The sequence below is a fragment of the Aspergillus niger genome (genome assembly GCF_000002855.4).
Source record: "Aspergillus niger supercontig An02".
NCBI lineage: Eukaryota > Fungi > Ascomycota > Eurotiomycetes > Eurotiales > Aspergillaceae > Aspergillus > Aspergillus niger.
In genome coordinates, this window is record NT_166519.1 from 3098818 (window position 1) to 3119943 (window position 21126).

The 21126-nt window shown below is 50.7% G+C and overlaps 12 protein-coding genes across 12 annotated transcripts; 6 read left to right on the forward strand and 6 right to left on the reverse strand.

Annotated features, from left to right (window-relative positions):
• On the reverse strand, positions 1-2559 carry An02g12850 (uncharacterized protein; the record flags this gene model as incomplete). Its single annotated transcript, XM_059746715.1, has 4 exons — positions 1-479; positions 724-749; positions 958-1072; positions 1791-2559. Coding segments are annotated over 4 exons (1389 nt in total), but the record flags the coding sequence as incomplete, so codon positions are not given.
• Positions 2560-2933: 374 nt separating this feature from the next.
• On the reverse strand, positions 2934-3391 carry An02g12860 (hypothetical protein; the record flags this gene model as incomplete). Its single annotated transcript, XM_059746716.1, has 2 exons — positions 2934-3098; positions 3233-3391. 2 exons carry the CDS (start codon positions 3389-3391, stop codon positions 2934-2936), a joined length of 324 nt encoding a protein of 107 aa, XP_059600111.1.
• Positions 3392-3465: 74 nt separating this feature from the next.
• Positions 3466-4129, reverse strand: An02g12870 (hypothetical protein; the record flags this gene model as incomplete). The annotated part of the gene is made up of 4 exons (XM_059746717.1): positions 3466-3563; positions 3656-3719; positions 3792-3862; positions 4030-4129. 4 exons carry the CDS (start codon positions 4127-4129, stop codon positions 3466-3468), a joined length of 333 nt encoding a protein of 110 aa, XP_059600112.1.
• A 702-nt stretch (positions 4130-4831) lies between these two features.
• On the forward strand, positions 4832-5306 carry An02g12880 (hypothetical protein; the record flags this gene model as incomplete). The annotated part of the gene is made up of 3 exons (XM_001400382.1): positions 4832-4861; positions 4914-5127; positions 5227-5306. 3 exons carry the CDS (start codon positions 4832-4834, stop codon positions 5304-5306), a joined length of 324 nt encoding a protein of 107 aa, XP_001400419.1.
• A 135-nt stretch (positions 5307-5441) lies between these two features.
• On the reverse strand, positions 5442-6211 carry An02g12890 (hypothetical protein; the record flags this gene model as incomplete). The annotated part of the gene is made up of 3 exons (XM_059746718.1): positions 5442-5513; positions 5701-5983; positions 6138-6211. 3 exons carry the CDS (start codon positions 6209-6211, stop codon positions 5442-5444), a joined length of 429 nt encoding a protein of 142 aa, XP_059600113.1.
• A 592-nt stretch (positions 6212-6803) lies between these two features.
• Positions 6804-7837, forward strand: An02g12900 (uncharacterized protein; the record flags this gene model as incomplete). Its single annotated transcript, XM_001400384.3, has 3 exons — positions 6804-7387; positions 7668-7735; positions 7776-7837. The coding sequence occupies 3 exons, from the start codon at positions 6804-6806 to the stop codon at positions 7835-7837; spliced, it is 714 nt and encodes a 237-aa protein (XP_001400421.3).
• Positions 7838-8550: 713 nt separating this feature from the next.
• An02g12910 (uncharacterized protein) lies at positions 8551-9225 on the forward strand (the record flags this gene model as incomplete). Its single annotated transcript, XM_059746719.1, has 2 exons — positions 8551-8656; positions 8759-9225. The coding sequence occupies 2 exons, from the start codon at positions 8551-8553 to the stop codon at positions 9223-9225; spliced, it is 573 nt and encodes a 190-aa protein (XP_059600114.1).
• A 715-nt stretch (positions 9226-9940) lies between these two features.
• Positions 9941-11990, forward strand: An02g12920 (uncharacterized protein; the record flags this gene model as incomplete). The annotated part of the gene is made up of 2 exons (XM_059746720.1): positions 9941-10722; positions 10796-11990. 2 exons carry the CDS (start codon positions 9941-9943, stop codon positions 11988-11990), a joined length of 1977 nt encoding a protein of 658 aa, XP_059600115.1.
• Positions 11991-13515: 1525 nt separating this feature from the next.
• Positions 13516-15239, reverse strand: An02g12930 (uncharacterized protein; the record flags this gene model as incomplete). Its single annotated transcript, XM_001400387.3, has 2 exons — positions 13516-13523; positions 13565-15239. 2 exons carry the CDS (start codon positions 15237-15239, stop codon positions 13516-13518), a joined length of 1683 nt encoding a protein of 560 aa, XP_001400424.3.
• Positions 15240-15814: 575 nt separating this feature from the next.
• An02g12940 (uncharacterized protein) lies at positions 15815-16748 on the forward strand (the record flags this gene model as incomplete). Its single annotated transcript, XM_001400388.3, has 3 exons — positions 15815-15901; positions 16005-16487; positions 16557-16748. The coding sequence occupies 3 exons, from the start codon at positions 15815-15817 to the stop codon at positions 16746-16748; spliced, it is 762 nt and encodes a 253-aa protein (XP_001400425.1).
• A 1001-nt stretch (positions 16749-17749) lies between these two features.
• Positions 17750-19819, forward strand: An02g12950 (uncharacterized protein; the record flags this gene model as incomplete). Its single annotated transcript, XM_059746722.1, has 1 exon — positions 17750-19819. The coding sequence occupies one exon, from the start codon at positions 17750-17752 to the stop codon at positions 19817-19819; it is 2070 nt and encodes a 689-aa protein (XP_059600116.1).
• A 447-nt stretch (positions 19820-20266) lies between these two features.
• On the reverse strand, positions 20267-21100 carry An02g12960 (uncharacterized protein; the record flags this gene model as incomplete). Its single annotated transcript, XM_059746723.1, has 1 exon — positions 20267-21100. A coding segment is annotated over one exon (834 nt), but the record flags the coding sequence as incomplete, so codon positions are not given.
• Between the last annotated feature and the right edge of the window lie 26 nt (positions 21101-21126).

Below are 21126 nucleotides of genomic sequence, written 5' to 3' on the forward strand. Positions count from 1 at the left end.
AGAAGTGTCGGGGACCCGGGGACCTGGAACTGGGACTAGACCAGGATTAGAGACTAGTTCTGGAACAGGAAGTCGGCCTTCCCCTGAGGCTGAGGGTGAGACTGGCGGCGAGGCTGAGGACGAGGCGGGAGGAGCAGGAGCTGGACCCGGGAATGTGGTTAGGATAACTGCAGTGGGGGACGGATGGGCGATCTCATGCTGGATACGGCGGAGCAGGGGCAGCGAGTGAGGGAGATGGGACCGGAGCAATGGAAGCAGCTGGGTCTGGGTCCATTCAGAATGTGGTGATGTTTCGTCGATGCGACAGGCCTGATGGATGATGGGATCCGCCTCGTCCTGGGCACAATTCCGGGTTGCAGTTGACATCCTTGTAAGTGGTGTGGAGGGAGGGGGGAGTGCAGCTGGCATGTGTGCCAGGCAGGTGGCTGGCTGTTTGATCGACTGGAAGTGGATATAGACCCGTAAATAGGGAGAAGTAACTAGTACTCAGGAGGAATGGTGAGTGGTAGTGGCAGGGGGGAAGAGATGCCAGACGGAGAAATTCTGATAATGCAATGGAAGAATGGAAGGAAATCACCACGCGAGAGATGGAAAATGTCCGTGTCAACAGTCTCTAAAATGACAACTTTGACGGGTTACCTTAATTGAAGGGCGTGAGTCATGAAAATTGGGCTGAATATGACGAGTCGTTAATTTCGGACGTGCCCGAAGGCGTCAACTAACCCAATCGGGGGGAAAATATGATATAGCTTAAGGGATTGTAGTAACGTAGTCGATAGTATATAAGCTAAGAGAGGAATTTGTCATTCTTCCCGAGCACGATAGATACTAGTTAGATGGATAGATAACAAACAAGCAAGCCCGTGAGGGTGCAAAATTCCTCCCGTCGGGGACCCCGACTTCCCCGATGTGGCGGTGCATTGAAACAACAAAACAACATCATCATCAACAGCCTACCTTAAAATTAAATCTCCTAAAATAAGAGTTAATTTATTGATGCAGTCTAGTCTATCTAGTCTAGTCTGAAAAAATTCTACCCTGACAGCATCATCTATCCTTAACCCCCGGGTTCCTGCGCCCGGTTATTTTTATCCCGTCTAGAAACGAACTACACGCCCCTAGTGCTGCCTCCGTCGCATGTCTAGTCTGCAGCTGGTAGCCAACTGCGAGTGCTGGTGGCTGGCTGACGCTGAAGCAGAGATTTCATCTTTCTGGGCAACGACACCATGTGGGCCTGAATGGAATTGTTTTCCTTTGTTCTGTGCATTTTGTGTGGAGGAGAATTCTCCTGAGTCGGTGTCGGTCGCGTTTTTGACAGGTCCCATGCTCCCGGGTCGTCGTCATGCCCGTTTGGGTAAAGGAGATGTGGGTGTAGCTTAATTAATCTATGGGGTTGTGATTTGGAATTGTGACATCGCGTAGATTATGGAGTCGTCAGGATTTACGTGGAGAGATCGACGCATGTCTTGGAACTTGGACGATTACTATGTAGTGGATGATGGAGAGTTGTAGTATGTAGCTGCTTTGGGTATATTGTTTGTTGTTGGGGGTGCGATGTATATTGATTCGGATGTAGTAGTAGTAGATAAAATATACAATGAACATTGTAGTATGAAGTATAGTAGTGATCCAATTTGCCAAATTAACTGAAGCTTAGGAAAATAAATAAATCAAACATAGGAAATATATTTTTACATAGGAGATTCATCATCGTAAACCATCATAGCTAATGTACATTCACCACGGACTGCGCGATCCAACCATCCAATCCTCCATCGCCAACCACTCACTCCAGCGCGCTTCCGCCTCGCGTAATTCTTCCTCTGTTGCTGCTCGCAATGGCCGCAAAAATGGCGTTTGTTCGTCCGGCAGAATGTCATACGCCGCCTTTGTCGACGCCCACCCGCCGCTCTTTGCCGTAAACAAGTAGTTCACCCGCTCTTGCTTGATCATGCTCCCCACTCCCCCGACCCAGTCTTCTCCGAAGAACGCGCTCAGTACAGCAGGACTATCCTGTGCTGTTACAATGAGGCGCCGAATGTAAGCGCGTAATGACGGATGGGTTGTTTGGGCCCCTGACTGCTGGCAAGGAAGTCGAATGTTGAGAAATGCGGCCAGCGACTGCACTGTCGGGGTGTGCTGCGCATAGGAAACAAAGAACTGCGTGCACGCCAGGTATCTCGGGTACCAGGAGTCAAGGAGGTCCGGACAAAGGTCCGAGGTAGGCTCGGGAACCTCTTCCGTGCCTGTGCGCATAAAGGTTTGACCCTGAATTTGACAAGGTTCTGGGTGGACAGGCCAGCTTGGAGATGATGGTGTCATGGGAACAGCTAAGGCCGGAGGCTCAGGTCTACCAGGACTGGTTTCAGTGTCCATGTTAAGACAAAGAGGTTCTGCGGAAGGGGTTGGCATGGCTTCACGGCGATAGAATGACTTATCAGTGGACTTACTTTGAGGTTGATATGCCAGAGATGCGGCGGAGAAAGGATCGTGAAATTCGACGTAGGGAGGTGAAGTTGCCCTTGAGTCTTTTCCGGAGGGAGATAGGTTCATATGCATGTTCGTGTTCATGGCCACGGGGAAAGGACATATGATGATTGACAGGCTATGGACTTCTAATAGGGGAGTGAGATCTGGGTGAAGGTGAAAGGTTGGTGAATTGGTGGACCTCAAGCACGAGGGTAGGCCCTCCTTATACTCCTTTCCTCCATGTTGGGAAACGACGGTCAGACCGATAAAAATCGGGGATTAGAATGCGGAAATGCAAGGCCCAAGAACGGTGGGAGCAAGTTCACGAGGATCCGCATGGCAGGTGGAGTTGGCGCGCAAACTATTGCCCATGCGAGGATCTGAGGCTATCACGAATTTGCTGCTATTGACGGGGATGGGTCAAGCCACAGCATTCCAGCCACAGAACGCGAGCCACGGTGATACTATGATAGGACTAGTGGCATAGTTCGTAATGTGGCGCATGTGGGTCGCAGTGGCTGTGCAGCCCTACTCCGGCCTAAGGCTGTAAGGCCCTGTGAAACCCGAGCCTGAGGTACACCGTCTTGCCGCATTGGGTTACTGCTCAGGCACCGCGACCCAATCACCGCCTTCATATATCCCAGGAACCGCAGGGTTTGGAACTACTGAGTACAAAGTCAATCCTGAATGTCTTAAAAAAGTTCTTTAGTGGTTCATACTCGATACTACTATACCAGATTATTACTAGTAGCCATTCTCTTACCTCAATGATGTATGGCCATTGTTTCTCTGCAACCACATTTGCAATCCCGGGAACCTGGACAACCCCAGCGACGCTAACACAAAGGATTTGGAATGGCCAAGAACACCGGGGTCTGCTTTTCCTTCGCTTATTCTCCTCCCCCTCAGCCCGCTCACCCATGGTTTAATCTATCGTTGATTGCGTTTAATAAAGCGACCGGCGCCAATGATAGACTAAAATGCGACCGTGTGAGTTTAGTAAGTCTCCCATCTAGTGACTCTTGAGTTACCCATGTCCTGGGTCAAAGCCCACCGCTCGCAAACCAAGTGTGGTGGTCCTGGTCGTCGGCGACCTGGACTAACCTCGACCACGACTTGTTGTCTCCCAGACTACTCTGCCCACTCTTCACACCCCCCCAGTCAATGGAGAATCAATAGTCGACACCGATCTGTGACAGCTCCTCTGGCATCCCCGCACCATAGACGACGCAATCATGACACATGATTACCTACTAGTAGTAACTCTCGCAATCTCACACATGGTCCTGATGACCTTGGCTTATGCGGGTGATTGCAAACACCCCCCTGGGTGGTACAGGCATGCGCTCGCTCTTACCTTCATAGTCACCGTACATATGCAACCCCCCAGGAACTGCAAACGTGGAGGAGATCCGATGCGCCTGACTCTCGATATGCAAGGGGATATGGAGGGGGGAGGGAGGGAACTAAGGCCTGCCAGCGCGTCCCATCGCCCATCGGACACACCGGTGGATTGGACGTCGATCAGCAGCGACCAGCCAGTCCGGGTCTGATCTCAACCTAGACTTTGACCCAGCGTCGTGTTGAGGCCGGCGTCCACGCTAACCCTGGGTCCACCGCCTTCGCCTGCCTCAGCCGCTGCTTCGAGTCTACTCCTCATCCGGTTTAGACAGACCTGGCGTGCCTGACGGGTGGAGACGACCGAACCTGGCCGAACCGCTCAGTGGGCGCTCACAATGCTCGTAGGTACCTGCTTGCTGGGATGTCTATTCTAGACTTGGGAGATCGGGATAGCCGCTCATCGTAGCCTCTCTCCTCGGACCGACATGGCCCAGCTCGTCAGGACGCTAGTCAGATTTAGTCAGATTTGTCCCAGTTTTTTCCTGATCACTGGCTCGCTAGTCCGCAGGCTTATGATATGATGAGATCATGACTGCCGCTAAAACTCAAATCATTCGGGCGATTAGATCCATCACAGTGGACATGCCCGCCAGCCATGGAGGCTGCAGAGATTAAAAAGAAAAAGAAAATAGTAAAAATGGAAATCTTAGGCCAGCCAAGCCCAGCGTTAATCAGGGTCACCCTGCCATGCGCTGAAGCTTCCCCACTCTAAATGATTACGGACGGAGTGGCTGACCGTCACCCTCCACCACAGCATGCTTCGCTATCTCATGCTATATAACCATCAAGGTTTCTCCCGGACGGAAGACACTCGTTCTCCATCCATCACAAAGTCTCTTTCAGAACGTGTATAATAGCATTGATCAGTGCAACTGATTGAAATTGTTCTTCATCCACCACTCTTTCAACTACACTATCTACCCTTTACAATCACACTTCGTCTGTCGCTACCTCGCTCACCATGCCTTACCGCACCAACTACGAGCCTTATGTGAGTGACACTGTTCCAGTGGAATGGGAGACCCATTACTGATACCTTCTAGACTAGCCAGAGCTTCGAGATGAAGCGCGAACTTTCCACCGAAGAGATCCTCTACCCTCTCGGGACACTCTACCCACACGTCGTGGCTCTTCAGCTCCAAACCGACGAGTACCCGTGGTGCAAGGCCAACCATTACGCTGGATATGACAGCAGTCTCTCAGTGGACGAAGCGTCGGAGCATTATTCGACCAAGTCAATGCTACGCAGGAACAGTGGTATGTGCACCTGTCCTTCATCGGTTGCCTCCGATTTCAAATCCAACCAGTCTGATCTGTCAGACAAGGTGCATATGAGCCACGCTAACGTCTGCGCAGACTCCACAGCCTGCCGCATTGTGTCACGAATTCGGCGACTACTCAACCGCGACGAACTGCGACGTCGCCGACAGGCCTGAATGCCTTCCTTCATTTACATTCGTGTTTTTGATCTTCGTTTATTTTTCCTTTCTTCGACTTTTCTTCGACGACGATTTTTTCCACCAAATTCTTGCATAGCTACTGAGCGATACCCGTCTGGCATGACGGTTGTTTCATTTGTTTATCACCAACATCATCTCATCAATTGTCCAGCATGCTGGATCGCTCTCTGAGACATTTCCTTTCTGTGTGTTACATTACATTGTCACCGGTTGCACTGGGAGTTTTCTTTTCGGGTTGGACTTAGTGAGGAGTTTCGGGCATGGGAAGCAAGGGAGAATCAGGCACGGCCGGTTTCGGTATTGATTAGTCCTGACTGACTGGGTCAGATGAGTAACATAATAATCCTAATGAAGACATGTGAAACAACACCCCAAGGTCATCCATCCTCACCAATGTGCAAAATGATATCGAGTAGATAGTATGGTTCAGGAGACGAAGATCTGCCGTAGACTCGTACTGTAGACACTCGTTCCCGACTGACTCCACCCACACGGGGTCATGAAAGCCGCGATCAAACGAGGGATGAACCCAATTCACCAAACCCAATCTAATCAGCACAACATGACTGGCGGATCGAACCTGTTCGACGAGGTTTGGATGAAACCCATCACCATCACCACCACCACCACCACCACCGCACCCACATAACCCCCTGCAGGTGCCCCGTGAGGATCTGACCGACAGGCAGACAGATGGATACATCCCATGACTACCTCCCCATTCCTAATAGCCCGAGACAGGACCGACACGCAGCCGATGCCTAATTGTCCGGATCGAGCCATCCCCGCATTCCGTATCATATGCACCAGGCTCCTCCTGATCCGTTGGACAGATCAGATGCAATGGCACGAACCATCGGACGCCTGCTGCAAGTGCTCATCACCCACTAACTAGACTAGTTCCTGTGTGTCACGATGATCCAGAGCTGCTCCTCTCGTCTCCCCTTTCATTTCAGATTCTGCAGCGTGGCTGTCAGAACTTTGAACGGGTGTTCCCGCGCTGGCCGCGATAAGTTATGGTGGACCGAGGGTTAAGGACGGGAGGATCATGATGTCAATGTGAGAGATCATATACGGCATCTGGATAATTTGTCTATGGAATTGCCCTGGAATTGTTCATGAGGGAATTTACGCTTTTCACTTACTATTGATGATTGATTGATGATGTGATGAGAAAGCAGGTGCAAGGTCAGGATATGCCGAGGGATGACTGATTTCTGCGGGGTGTCGATCAGTCAGGGGAAAGAAACCTGGAGAGTGAGGAGAAACACTGCGCGGTTTTGCTTTCTCCTCTTCTTGCTGGCTGGCGCTTCCCAATAACAACTCTTTCTTTTCTTTTTTGTCCATGACGAAGCCTACGAGATAATTGATACTGGTTCTTGTTTTTACGTGCAGCGCGCAGGACGCCATCGAATCTACCCACCACCACCACCACCACTACTCTTTACCCACACCCGCACACACACACCCACCATGCGCATCCTCCCCCTCCTAATCACCTACCTCTTCCTCCCCATAATCACCGCCAAATTCAGCCCCATCTGCATCCGTGTCCTCGGCGCACTGACCGGCCGCCCCAATGATCTCTTTACCAAATTCCAGCGCGAAATCTGCGACCAAGGGTGCCAACCCACCGTACCACACTGGGACCTCTGGACGCGCAACAATACCTTCCTCCCGGCGGTGCGCAGCCTCATGAAACACGTCGATAATCCGCGCCAGGAAGAGGCGATGGTGCGGCTAGGCGACGATGTAGCGGACGTAATCAAGCGACAATGCGGGCCATTGTTGCAAGGGCGGGATATCTGCTCGGATGATGAGACGTTGGCGGCGTTTGGGACATGTTTCAAGAAAGGGTTTGTGCGGGCGGCATTAACTAATTTGCCGACGTTGCTGCCGCTGGCGTCGGAGGAGGTGTGTCGCGAGCAGTATGAGTGGTTGCAGAAGGATGAGTTGTGGGAGGTGATTATTCCGGGGAAAATGCGGGAGTATGCGGGTGTTTGTCGGGGGTTGGGAGGGGAATTGGGTGCGATGTTGGTGGAGGAGTTGTTGAGTGGGTAAGTAGGATTATTACTACTGTTATGGCTGGGTTAGACCTTTGAATAGGTGCCTTCTTCCATCTCTACTAGTATAAAAGACCTTGTTGTTACTTTCCAAGATCTTCCCCTTTTTCTTTTTCTTTTCAACTCCTTAAAAAAGCAATTTTTCCATCCTGAATCAGGTGTTTATATGAATTAGCTTACTTATTCCCCTCAAATAAGATCTTAGCTTCTTCAGGACTTATTAACTCAATAAATGCTTTGTGTCAATGAGATAGCGAAAATGAAACATATTCAGCATTGTCTGGCATCCGACTAATTTCCAATTTTCTCGTTACACCTCCGAAAGTGGCTTTTGGATTAATGGTATAGTATTGAAGAGCTGATATATGAAAATACAAAGCAGATCCAGCTTCAAAGACATTGTATGAGAAGAAACAGAAGGAGAAAAGAAAAATAAGAAAATGAAATAACTGTATAATTAAGTCTTATGGCAGTATCCAGAGAATAAAAAATAAGCAACCTACTATTTGTGAATCTAGTGCGTTCTTATTCCTTTTTGATCGGGAGTAATGGCTTTCTTCACACATCATGATAGCAATTGAAGTCCCAAACAGGTCCATCGCCCGGGAACCGGATAGGTGACGAGTGACTAGTCTGGAGTTGCTACTATGGGTCATTTCGAGTCCGTGGCAATATCGAAACAGCAGCTCCAATGTTACCAGGGTAGCTTTAAACTGCAGTCTACGAGCCTTACCATAGACCCTCTAGTTGAGAGCGAAATGTCTTATATAGATGAGAATGTTAACGAACTGAAAGGGTATATTTCACTCTGAAGCGCAAAGAAGATTCCCGAATTGTTTTTTGCAGAGTGCAGCAAGGTAACTTGTGAAGAGAGTTCACCAGGGAAGATTGAGAGAATTAACAAAGAGTTGTAGTACTGATTAGATCTTAGCGTTAACCTGATTATCTTAGCGGGTCATGCTTGGTATGCTGATCATGTCAAGAACTGACCAAGCTCTCTTGATGTACCCCATGTCGCATTATTAGTTACTCACATCAGCGCCAATTACTACATCTACTAGAGCAGAGTAAGGGATGATAAGATCTGGAGCGCCCCTGATATTCAAGTCATCATGTGAAGAGCGGTGGCATTGCGAATACACCACTATACCGCTAAAATGGTGCACAAAAGTATCAGAGCATCAGCACGTGCTCAAACCCAGTCACATCTTGCAATGATGGTAAGTAAACCGGAGTTCTGTATACCAACGAATGGATCAACAGGTTCTGCATATTGTGTGGCCCTTTCTCCATGCTTCTGGATTTTATATTCTTCATCATGGCTAGTTTCTTTCCTCCCCCATCTCCAACATCGATGACTTTCAGTCGTTACAAAGCGTGTGGAAGCAGTATTAGAGAAGGAGCGATATTACACAAGTGCGCTGCTTGTCTATTTCCGCTATTTGCAGCAGGAGTGCACGGCCAGCTCTCCCACATCCCAGGCAATTCTTCATCCAATTGGGTCATTCAGCTTGCGGCAAGATGTACACTATGCATTTCCACTCATGCTCGGGGCTGTCCTTTTGGGGACGATCATATATAGGTCGGATCGTGATCCGGATTTGTTCGGCTTTGGTACAGATGTTGAGCGACTATACTTGCTTATCATCATGTCGATCCCGCCGTTTCTGATGCAGGTTGCCATGATCATGGGCATGCTGTTCGACCATCGGTTAAAGCCCCTAGTGCCACACTGGGTGACCTGCATGACAACATTGCTTCTGGCAACTGGGTTCCCTTCTATCGTTGCCCATTGGTGTATAGTGGGCCGCTCTGCTGGAACGGCATCTTGAACTTCTGGATTGCTCTGTTGGAATTTGCGCTCACCACACACATCCTTTTGAGGTTCACATAAAGCCTTGATCTCATCTCAAATGGGCAATAAAAAGACAAGCTGGTACTCGTGGAAATCATGCCAGCTTTGCAATGCGCTCGCAGTCTATCCTACATGGCTCAATCATGTAATGTTTCGCCGCTGCACTGCGCTTAAGCTTGGAGTAGGAAGAACAATAATACTAATGGTATCTGATCTGAAAATGATATTCGAGTAGCATGAGATGTCCATAATCCACTGGTTTTCACTGGTGCTGCCAACAGTTTCAAAAATAGTTTTCAGTATGTGATCCGGACTGATAGCAAAATCTTAGAGAGAACAACTACAGCCATTATCTTAACCGCGTATATTGGAAGTAATTTGAACACCACATCAATACGTGCTTCGAGATCTATCTTGTGTTAAGAAACACATGCATTGCTTGAAAGCCATTCGAGGAGCAATTAAAAGGCGGGGAGAAAACGGTATCAATATGAGATGGATTCTCCGCCCGAATGGCCCGATCGGGCAATTCGTCACCTTCTCCGACTTCCTTCTCCGCCCTCACGTCATCTTCGTTTTCCCTCGGTTTCTGCTTCCTTGACATCCTCTTCTCGCTATTGTCACGCCATTGACTTCACTGTCCTCTTACACGTCCCCGCCATGACAACGATTATACCTGTCTCCTTGTTCTGATGGCATCGGCCACCGTTCCCCGCGCCTGGCGCTCCCTCCCCTCCCAGTTTGCCCGCCCGCGCGTCCATCTTTCCCCTCGTGCTCCCCGTCAGCCTCTCTTGCAACTCCGTCAATATGTCCAAGCAGGCCATTACCAGCCTTTCGTTCCCCCATCGCCAGCCTCCCTAGGCAAACCCACCAAGGCCAAGACCTACGATCGCACCCGTAAATGGCTTCGTCGGCTGGTCTACCTTTCGCTAGCCACTGGGACCGTCTACGTCCTCGACACTCAATTCTACGCCTCGTCTCTCACACGCACAGCTCGAACCTTCAGCTTGGGCCTCCTGGTAGCCCTGGATTACAAGATAAACTTCCGTCCCAACCCGCCGCTGGCCAGAGACATCAATGCCGTACACACCCGCAATGCTGAGCGTCTGTCCGACCTCCTGCGTCACAATGGCGGTCTGTACCTGAAAATCGGCCAAGCCATCGCTATGCAGTCCGCCATCCTGCCCCCGGAATTTCAGAAAATGTTCTCGCGCATGTTCGATGACGCCCCTCAGAACGACTGGAAAGATGTCGACAAGGTCATCCGCGAGGACTTTGGCCGCTCGGCTGAGGAGGTTTTTGGCGTCTCCTTCACGGGTGAGCCCGGAAAGGGTGTTATGGAGCGGACTGCGCGCGCGAGTGCCAGTGTAGCACAGGTACATTGGGCGCGTCTTCCGGATGGTCGTGAGGTGGCAATCAAGATCCAGAAACGTGAAATTGCTCAACAGCTGAAATGGGATCTGTGGGCTTTCAAGTAAGCTCCCGCCCCGCACCCAGCATTGCACACAAAATGCTAATAAGAACAGAGTCGTTGCCTGGATCTATAGCCGCACCTTTGATATTCCGTTCTACAGCCTGGTTCCTTATGTGTCGGAGCGTCTCTCCCTTGAGACGGACTTTGAAAATGAGGCCGACAACTCCGAGAACATGGCGCGTTTGGTCGCCGGAGAGCCCCGTCTCCGCGGCCGGGTCTACATTCCCAAGGTCCACCGCGAGCTCAGCTCTAAGCGCGTCATGACCGCCGAGTGGATCGAGGGTGTTCGCCTCTGGGATAAGGACTCCATCACGCGGACCTGGCGTGGTGGCTGGCGTAGCGGCACCCCAGGCTGCCATGGCACGCCTCTCGACGCGCGCAATGCCGAGGATCCTGTCGCCAAAGTGGCCCGCAACCCGAGCCTAACCACCAAGATTAAGCCCGAGCGCGATCACTGGCGCGGCGGGTACGCTCGCGCTGGTCTAGGCCTATCACTTAAGGAAGTCATGACTACTATGGTGGACCTCTTCTCCGCACAGATGTTCCTCTGGGGTATAGTCCACTGTGACCCGCACCCAGGCAACATCTTTATCCGCCGGACTCCTTCCGGTCACCCAGAGCTTGTCCTTATCGACCACGGACTGTACATTCACATGGACACCGAATTCCGACACCAGTACGCCCGCTTTTGGAAAGCTCTCCTCACCTTCGACAACACCACCCTTAACTCTATCGTCCGCGGCTGGGGCGTCCAGAATGCTGACCTCTTTGCCTCTGCCACCCTAATGCGCCCCTACCGCGGCGGCGATCTCTCGACGCATCGCTCCTTCAAAGGACTCAGCAAATCCGAGCGTGCCACGCGCCACTACGAAATGCAGCAAGCCGCCCGCAAAGCCATTCGCGACATCCTCGGTGACGAATCCAAATGGCCCCGCCCACTGATCTTCATTGGCCGCAACCTTCGCATCGTGCAGGCAAACAACCAGTTCCTGGGCTCGCCCGTCAACCGTATTAAGATCACAGGCACTTGGGCGTCCCGCGCGCTAGTTGAGTCTCCGGACTTGTCGGCGTCGGAGAGACTGAGAAACTTCGGTCGCCACCTGTTGTTCCGCGTGGTCCTGTTCAGCACAGACTTGTTCTTCTGGTTAACGAAGGTGCGGCAGTTCTTGAGACTTGGTGGAGGTATGGAGGATAGCATTGAGGCGCAGATGCAGGGGATGGCAAAGGATATGGGAGTGGAGTTGAGTCAGAATGTGTTCGAGGGATAAACAGGCCTGAGATGGCTAGTTGAGCCTTGTTGGGGCTTGGACTGTATAAAGGGATATAGATGTATATGTACTTCTCCTCTATGGTATGCTCTATATGAAAGCAATAGAGAACACTCCGCTGTTATTATTGCTCACTAGATTTCTGGGCTCAAACCTTTGTCACGAGCTCTTCATACTCACTGATGAATACTATTTCATCATAAAAATACCTCCTACGGAGTATGTCCATCGGAACTGAACCCAATCGACCCGACGTATTGCCGGTGGACGGTCTATTGAGCCTCCAATGTGATATTGATTCACAGTGCAGCCGCCGATTTGCCAAGTTTCGGCCTAACCCACAGCAAGGATCCATCCGTACTCCATAAAAAACCTACAATTCCAGCCCTACCACAGAGCTTTCAGGGTTCTAGCTCAGCCATCTAGCTTTAAAAATAGTGCCTCTTCCCCCCTACAGCCCATAGCAGCCACTCATCTATCCCAAACTTCCCATCCTCAAGACCACATATACAACCTCCTACAAAAGTCACCACCACACCAATGTACCCCAACAACTGAAAATGATATCAACCACCATCCAGTCCCTCTGTGAAACCATCTCCTACTACCTGATCCCATCCCCAGAATGGAGTCCCTTCTGGGATAGTCTATATGACGGGCTAGGAACCTGCATGATCGTGTGGATCCAGCTCTACTTCTTCGGCATGTCGAATAATATCACTATTCAACTTACGGGCTTTATTGCCATGCATCTTGTTACGTTCCCCATTGTAGCTTGGCATGCCTACTATGGTGATGGATGGACGGAGGAAGCGGTGGATAGGTGTCTGGGAATTGTTCCTGTGCTGGTTCTGGATGTGGTTACTGTTTGGTTTCTGTATTGGCGGCGAGGCGAGAAGGTAAGAGATACTGGCAATAAGCTCTAGAGGTTCCAGTCGGCGTCTCTGTCTCCTATGTTTCGGCATGGTAATTTGCAATCCTGTCTTCAATACGACTCGTCAGAAACCAAATGCTTCCGGCAAGCGGCTGCCTTAACATGCATTATTCACGTATTGGCCCTGCACTGTATCCATTCTATTTATCTAGAGTTTAAACCATCATGAAGACGGATTACAATGGCCCCTTCAAGGGCTGATGAATTATAGAAAGGGATAACGTTCCGAATCGAACCGAACCATATATGGCCCCTATTGTTAACATCCTTCTATCCTTGGCTCCAATGTCGGGCAAACCGATCTGACGAATATCTGCCTTGCTACATACTACACGACGGTTACGGTATGTTACATCATAAATTGTGGTATATTTCCTAGCGTGAGTCTTAACCTACATTGCGGAAGTTTTATAAGTACTTATGTAGACCACAGAGAGCCTCGCTATTAAACATGCATTTGTAGAAATCTGCCTTGGGCCCTCTGTCTATTAGTGCCTACCAGTAAGCATCTATTACTTCTATATCTGCACAATCTCCACACTCAAACTTTTACCTCTACATCCCCGCTTACAATAAACAAAATCCCCGAAATCATGCATCTGCAGAGACATAAGCACTAAACCTTAATCTCAAGCCCTACCTCCAGTTTCTTCCCTCTTCCCCGTTTCTACAGCATGAAACACCTCTTCCACCCGGTTACTCCCCTCCCTCCCATCCACAACCTTTTCATCCCCCTTCTCCTTCAACCCGTACCCATTCTCCTCCAACCCCCCCTGTAAAACCACTCTCCCCATCCCCAACCCAACCACCACCCCCACCAACGCAAACGCCAACCCCACAAACCACACCGTCCTCAACGCCAGCCGATACACCTCCCTAACCTGCTCCCTCTGCACCACGTCAAGCCCCGCCCCCCAACTCCCCGCAAACTCCGCCGCCGCGCCATATGCCCTCCCGTCCAGCAACCTCTCCCTCAGCTTCTCATCAGTGGTAATCCTCCTCGCATAGACATCCACCCTTGCATTAAACACAATCCCGGGTGCCGTAGATCCCCACACAAACGCCAGCGAGCGCAGGAACGCATACACGCCCGTAGAACTAGCGATATCGTTGGGCCCCAGGGAAGATTGAATAGCAGGGAGGATAGTCGTGGCTAGGAAGCCCTGGCCTAGTGCAGCGGGGAGCTGGACACATACCCATGCTGCGCGGGGAGAGTGTGCGGAGAGCGGAGTGAAGAGGCCTAACGCGAGAGAGAGGGCCGCGAAGCCGATGAAGTGCAGTGGGCGGCACAGCCCCGTGCGGGACATGATGGTGCCGGCGACCATGGCGAAGGGGATGAGGAAGGCACTGCAGGGGAGGAGGTCAATTCCTGATGTTAGCGGGGACTTGCGCTGTACTCCCTGGAAGTAGATAGGGAGAAAGTAGAGGGTCCATTGCATGAGGAGGGCGGCGTCGAAGGCGAGGACGAAGCCGAGGAGGCTGTTACGGGTGGCGAAGAGGTGGGGCGGCATGCAGGGATGGGGACACCATCGGGCAGGGAGGGCTTCGTAGATGTGGAAGAGAATCCAGCCCGCGATGCCGATTATCAGGGGGATGAGGGTTGAGGGGGAGGACCAGGGGTGGAGGGTGCCGCCGCCGACGAGCGCGAGGAGTTGGGAGAGGATGCAGCCGGCGAAGAGGATGTTGCCGGGCCAGTCGATACGGAGGAGGGAGGGGGAGGAAGAGGGTTGGGGGACATCAAGACGCAGGAAGAAGAGCATGAACAGAAGTACGGGCCCGGCGAGGGGCAGGTTGAGGTAGAAGACCCAGCGCCAATTGGCTTGGGCGAGGGCGCCGCCGAGCACAGGGCCTAGGACGGCGCCTACAGCTGCGAGAGATAGTACGATGCCTAGGTATTGGCCGCGCTCGCGCTGGGGGACTAGATCACATACGATCAGGTCCACGAGGATGTAGATGCCGCCTGAGCCGAGCCCTTGGACTGTGCGGCCGCCGATCAGTTGGCCCACAGTGGAGGCGCCGCCCGCTAGGCCGCTGCCTAGGAGGAATAGGGCCACCGAGATTAGGATGGGGTTGCGTCGGCCATAAATGTCGCAGAGCTGCGCGAGGAATGGTTGTATGATTGTCTGGGCGATGGTGAAGCTGTTGGCGATCCAGATGTAGTCTGTTTCACCGCCGAGAGAGGTGGTTACTTTGGGGAGAGCAGTGCTGATGATGGCGCCGTCTAGGGCGGAGACAAAGGAGAGGAGGCAGAGGGATAGGAATACGAGCCAGAAGGTGATGGGGTGTTTGTATGGAGGGTGTGGGTGTGTCTCCATTGCGTTGAGGGTAGGAGGATGAAGTGGACTTGGGGTTGTGCGAAGGAACGTGAAGGGAGCATTCCGTCTGGTGGGAAGAAGTCTACGTATTAAACTAGAGGCTACATCAACGTTGAATTTGACCGTTGCGTGACATGTCAAAGAGCCTTTTAGGGGTATTTGCCAGGGTTCAGTATTAGGGCCCTTCCAAGTAGACCACATAGGAAGTAGCCCAACAGCCGTTCAAATCCCACTCCAACACAAGTGTCAGGCTGATCGTCTCAGGAATTTTACCCGAACGGGCCAATCCGAGCTATACTAGTTTATAATGTTCTTTGTGAGGTGTCGTACTATAATCTTACGTGCGACATTAGCTTTTGGTCTTAGCAAGGCGCCATTCGAGGCGGGGGCAGGTCAGAGCAACAGAAGCCAGCCTATTACTCAGGCACTAAACTAGGCTGCATAAGGATCAACTAGCTAGCCACCTCTGGAGTCTCAATCCCAAGGTCCCTCTCTTTCTTTGACCCTCTTTCTCTCTCGCGATATTTAACAGCTTTAATGTCAACGGCTGTCACTCACTAGCATACCGCTGAAATATGGCTCCCGCTACTGGCACTACCTCCCGTCCTTGGGCCGATGGCCCTTGGCCGTTGGTCGAAACACCGTCCAAAACACAGGATATTGTAAGTAGTACCTCGGTCACGTCCGCCCCCAAATCTCCTATTCTGGTGCCATCTGGAAAGGCGGAAAAACCGACATCACAAAAGCAAAGTTAACAATCAACAGTCCAAACATGAGGCTCTCTACATCGCCAATGAGATGGCCTTCGCCCATAACGCTATGCTTCGGGGCCTAAACGCCCTCTATCTGCAAGCTGAGCAGATAACCGAATCACAAGACATCGCCGATTACCTAGTCTTCCTCCGCAGCTGGGCCGGCTGGGTATCCCACCACCACACCTTGGAAGAAGAACAGATGTTTCCTCAATTCGAAGGGGTGATGAAGAAGCCCAATTTCCTCGAAGGAAACGTTAACGAGCACCACGCCTTCCAACCCATCCTGAAGCAGCTCCTCGCGTACGGGACTGACACCAAGCCCGCTGAATACAAAGCCTCGACCGTGCGCAGCTTAATCGAGCAGATGGCGCCTAGTTTTCGCGAGCATCTGGCCAATGAAATCACCAGCCTCATGAGCATGGAACCTTATGACGGGCCTGCTTTGCTCAAGGTTTACAAAGAATGTGAAGCTGAAGCGGGCAAACAGGATAAGGTGAGTCACTTTATCCACTGTATCTGGTAAGGAAGTACTTTGTTAACCAATAACAAAAACCATAAATAGAATGTTGTCCCGCCCATGGTTCTCGGCCTCCGTGACATAACCTTCGAGGGTGGAAACCAGTGGCCCGCCATGCCACCCTTCTCCACTCATTTTGTGCATTATCTGTTCGCACGGAAGCATGCTGGTGCTTGGCGTTTCCTGCCTTCTGATACTTGGGGTAATCCGCGCCCGTTGGCATTTGGCAAGCCCTAAATACTGGAGAGATACTGCGGGGAACGAACGGAGTTCAGTGGATGAGTTCGATAATGATCAGCGGGATCGGCAATCTCTGTCTTTCAATACAAGTCTCGGCTTTATGTATGACCACGTCCATGGTGCAGTCACTCATTCGCAGCGCTAGACTTGGCTGCTGTATGGAGTATTAGGCCTTTTGTCTGTAGAAAATATCGTGTTTGGAGTGATAGCAGACCGCACTGCCATTGATACGTGAATTGAGCAATTGATTGCTTTGATTAGCCACCAAACACTACTGGGTGTGTTGATTAGACATCAAACTTCCGGGAGCTAAACTAGTCCAACTATCAGTTAGACCGATTAGAGGTAGTATAAAGTATAACCAGCGTAGTCGTACTGTAGATAGAGATGCGTACTAGAAGACTCGTGCATCTGGCACGACTAACGCGATGGGCACTGGACCCTGAACGGGGCTGTGGGTCGGAGAAGTCTACGAATCTGTCTGAATATCCGGCTGGGCGAACCTAAAGTGCGTTACAAGTTCAATATCAATCAGTGGTTTTCAAACTTTCGGTACCGGATTGCCCTGCAGAATGCTGCGGCAGTGCATAGATGCCTCAATATCTTACGCTCAACACAGCCAACACGAGAGGAGACTGTAATGTTGCGTAGTCGCAAGCGATGCTTTTGAGTCACCATGATGGCTATGAACCTAGCTACTAGGAACCCTCCAGCCCGTGATAGCCATAGACTTAAGAAATGACCGATGGGCAAGATGACTGTTGCCAGATGAGCTTCCTTGACAGCCAGGTCTAAAAGTAGGCAAGGCAAAATTGAGCAACACAAATAGCAGGAACAGATAAAACAGAGTGATTAGTTTTTCGAATTATACCAAATAAACCAGACAGAAGCGCGTTTTTATGTATCGTGAATAATCCTATGATAGTAACTTAGTGCCTTCAAGCTGCAGGAAAGTGGGGTCAGACACGCCAGGCTACAGTTCCTGCGTTAAAGACATAATGGATGCAACGTGCCGCTCTTCCCCTTCAGCCCACTTGTTCCTCTCTCCACAACAAACCGCCACCAATATGGGTCAGAACTTGGCTTCAACTATGTCACAATCCCAGGAATTGTACCATAAACTAGACCCTACAGTGAAACAAATCCGTCTCGTTACTATCAGACCTGGTGGATGGACAGATGACATACAGTGCACACTTCGACAATCATCACTAGCCAAATCAGGGCCCTATGAAACTCTATCCTATGTCTGGGGAGATGTTACAAATACAAAGGATATTATAGTGAATGGAATGACCTTCAACGCCACGGTGAACCTCGAATCAGCACTCCGTCATCTACGCCGTGACACTCCACGGACTATGTGGATTGATGCGATATGCATCAATCAGCTAGACCTGGAAGAGCGCGCTTCACAAGTGGGCTTCATGCGTGATATCTATCAGGGAAGTACCTTGACCGTTATATGGCTCGGTGATGGGGATGAACGTGTCGAGTCACTATTTGATCTCGCTCGAAAGTTTCACGATGAAAGCTACACAGGTTCGCTTGCACAAGAGAATGTGGTGCGCCTGAGAGATTTTATTCACAACGAAGATCGATCGCACAGCTTGGAATTCCTGGCAACAGACATATTGAGACGACCCTGGTGGACCAGAGCATGGGTGCTTCAAGAGGCCGTGGTATCTACGGAACTACTAGTGAAATGTGGAAATCACGAAATTGCGTGGGAGTCCTTGTGGTGGCTTACCATTACTGAATACAAGGGCACACACCTTCGATTTCCTGTCCGAGTCTCGGCCGGGGAGCTTGAAAAACTGCTGAAGATCCAGATAATGAGGGATGCGACCAAGAGAGGCCATGAGATATCACTTACGCAACTCGTTGCTTGGAATAGACGGCAGCAGTCAACGGATCCCAGGGACAAGATATTCAGCCTCCTTGGCTTGGTACGTGGCTTTCCGGAATACCCTATATATCCTGACTATTCTGTGAATAACACACTACTGGTTGTGTGTCTTTGCCTTGTAGAGCAGTCTATCAGGAATGGTAGCCTGGATGTTATATCCTTAAGCCAAGGAAGTGAGAAACCCCAGTGGCCATCTTGGGTACCTGACTGGGATGTTTACTCGAGCGAAAGATCCAAGACTGCGAACCCCTTGGTTTGCTTATATGCAGGTGGGGAGCAATTAGAGGCAAGAGACCTTTCGTCTAGTTTCGCATCCGACTATGACGCATCTCGGTCACTGTCGCCTCGATTCAGAGTTCATCTCAACCCACCGGCCTTAAGCGTTGTGGGCACTTCGGTCGACACCATTGATTGCCTAGCGGCAACATACCAGCCCGAGAAACATGAGCAATGGGCATCATCGAGATGTGATCCGTGGGTGACCCTCTTAATGTCTTATTTTGAGGGCGCATCTCATATTTCGGAACTGTCAAGCTGGAGATATGCGGCTCACAAATTTCGATATTCCGTGCCGATGAATGGATTTGGGTCGAATATGCATACGGAAATGAAGGCTTATGTGTCGATGGCCATCAAAGTAATGAAAAAGGCGAGGGAGTTGAGAGATGGCTGTAACTACGTGGGCGGGGGCTCGTTGGCCGATGCATACTTTCGAACACTGATGGCAGATACAATAGCCATTGGCTACAGAAAATCAGATCCCCTTGAGCCCCTTTATCTCGACGAACTTGTCAAAGGCGTGTCTGCATCACGTTATAAAATCTCCGAAGAAGATGATACTGGCGATGTCCTTGGCGAGCATTTCTTAGAGATGTACTGCACTTACGCGTCAATATTTGATTCGACTATTACCAGGGCAACCTCATACCGTCGACTGATAATCTCCTCAAAGGGTTACATAGGTCTTGTACCACCAAAGACTCAGGCAGGAGACCTCATATGTGTTCTTTTTGGTTGCTCTGTTCCTGTCATCCTACGCAAGCAAGGGGATAACTATATCTTCGTTGGTGAGAGTTATGTGCATGGCATCATGGATGGGGAAGCAATCGAGCAGATGAATAAGGGATTATTGGTCGAAGAGGAGTTTACTCTAGTATAAATCAATGGTATGTGTTCTGCTGCCGGTTCTGTTAGCTGGGTTGCTAAATCTTGTTCGATAGCGTACAACTTAGCCTCTTGGCTGCAGCCTCATTTGGATTCGACTATTTGCTGCAAAGGATTGATTAGACATTTTTGCATAGCAGCTTCGTACAGCCACTATCACAATTAGGAGTAACAGTAGTAAATAAGAGCAGTCCGCATCGACCAAGTTACTTAGCAGACCAAGTGCAAATAAATATACCATTAATGAGTAGCAATACCAACTATTTGACTAAAAACAAGCACGACAGAACATGGGTATCTCCATCAAGATCACAATCAATCACCATTATTCGCATAAGCATATCCCACTCCTAGCTGCACTGGCACTATACAGATCAAAACCAAAGGCAAGAAGATAAACATAGCATCAACTGATACATAAAACCAAGTGATGAATCCCAAATTATATCCCCGATTCATATCCCATATACCCCACCGGCCTCCACTCCTGCCCCGGATATGCCGTACTCGACATGATAATTTCGGGTTCACTGGAAGCATCACTATCATGATCATCACCTCCGTCTGCTGCGGGGACGGGGAGTTCAATGGGAGTGGAGACGAGGGCCCGGGGTGGGGCGGGGCGGTGGGGATGTGAGTTTGTCTGTGTATGGGGTGTGGGGCCATTGGGTGCTGTGCTGTTTCCGTTTCCTGCTTCTTTCGGAGTGTTGAGGGTTGGAATGGGGTATGCTGTCGGAGGAGTATCGGTGCAGGTAGGTTCTCGGCATAAACTTGCGGTCTTGATTCCCGTATCCGGGTTTGGGGTAGGGGACGGGGGTGGAGAGATGCGTGATTCAGTATCGGAGAACGAGACTAGCGCTGTCGTAGACGAGTTGTCGCGATGTGGAAGTTCAGACGGGGATAATATTGACGGAGATGCGACTGATTCTGGGATTGTGGATAGGGAAGAGGGGGAGACTCCAAATGAGGTATCTCGTGTTGGTTTTGGTTTCCGCATTGGATGCTGATCGATGGTGGTGGCAGTGGTGATGGCAGATACAAGTACATCGCTGGCCTCCCTCCGTGCCCTGTCTCTTTCTTCCACCGTCACTTCAGCCTCATCATGCTCGTCAGTATCTCCGCCCAGTCCGGACAGACTCAACTTCCATGGTAACTCCTGATCGCCCACTCGACTGGTTCGCGGTTTGAGTGCAAACCGCCCCAGCTCAATCGCCGGGTCAGTCGCATCGGTATTGGGTAGAGTCGTCTCCTCCGGTCGGGGCGCGCTTTCCTTGGGACTGCGAGATCGGAGGTGCAGTTCCT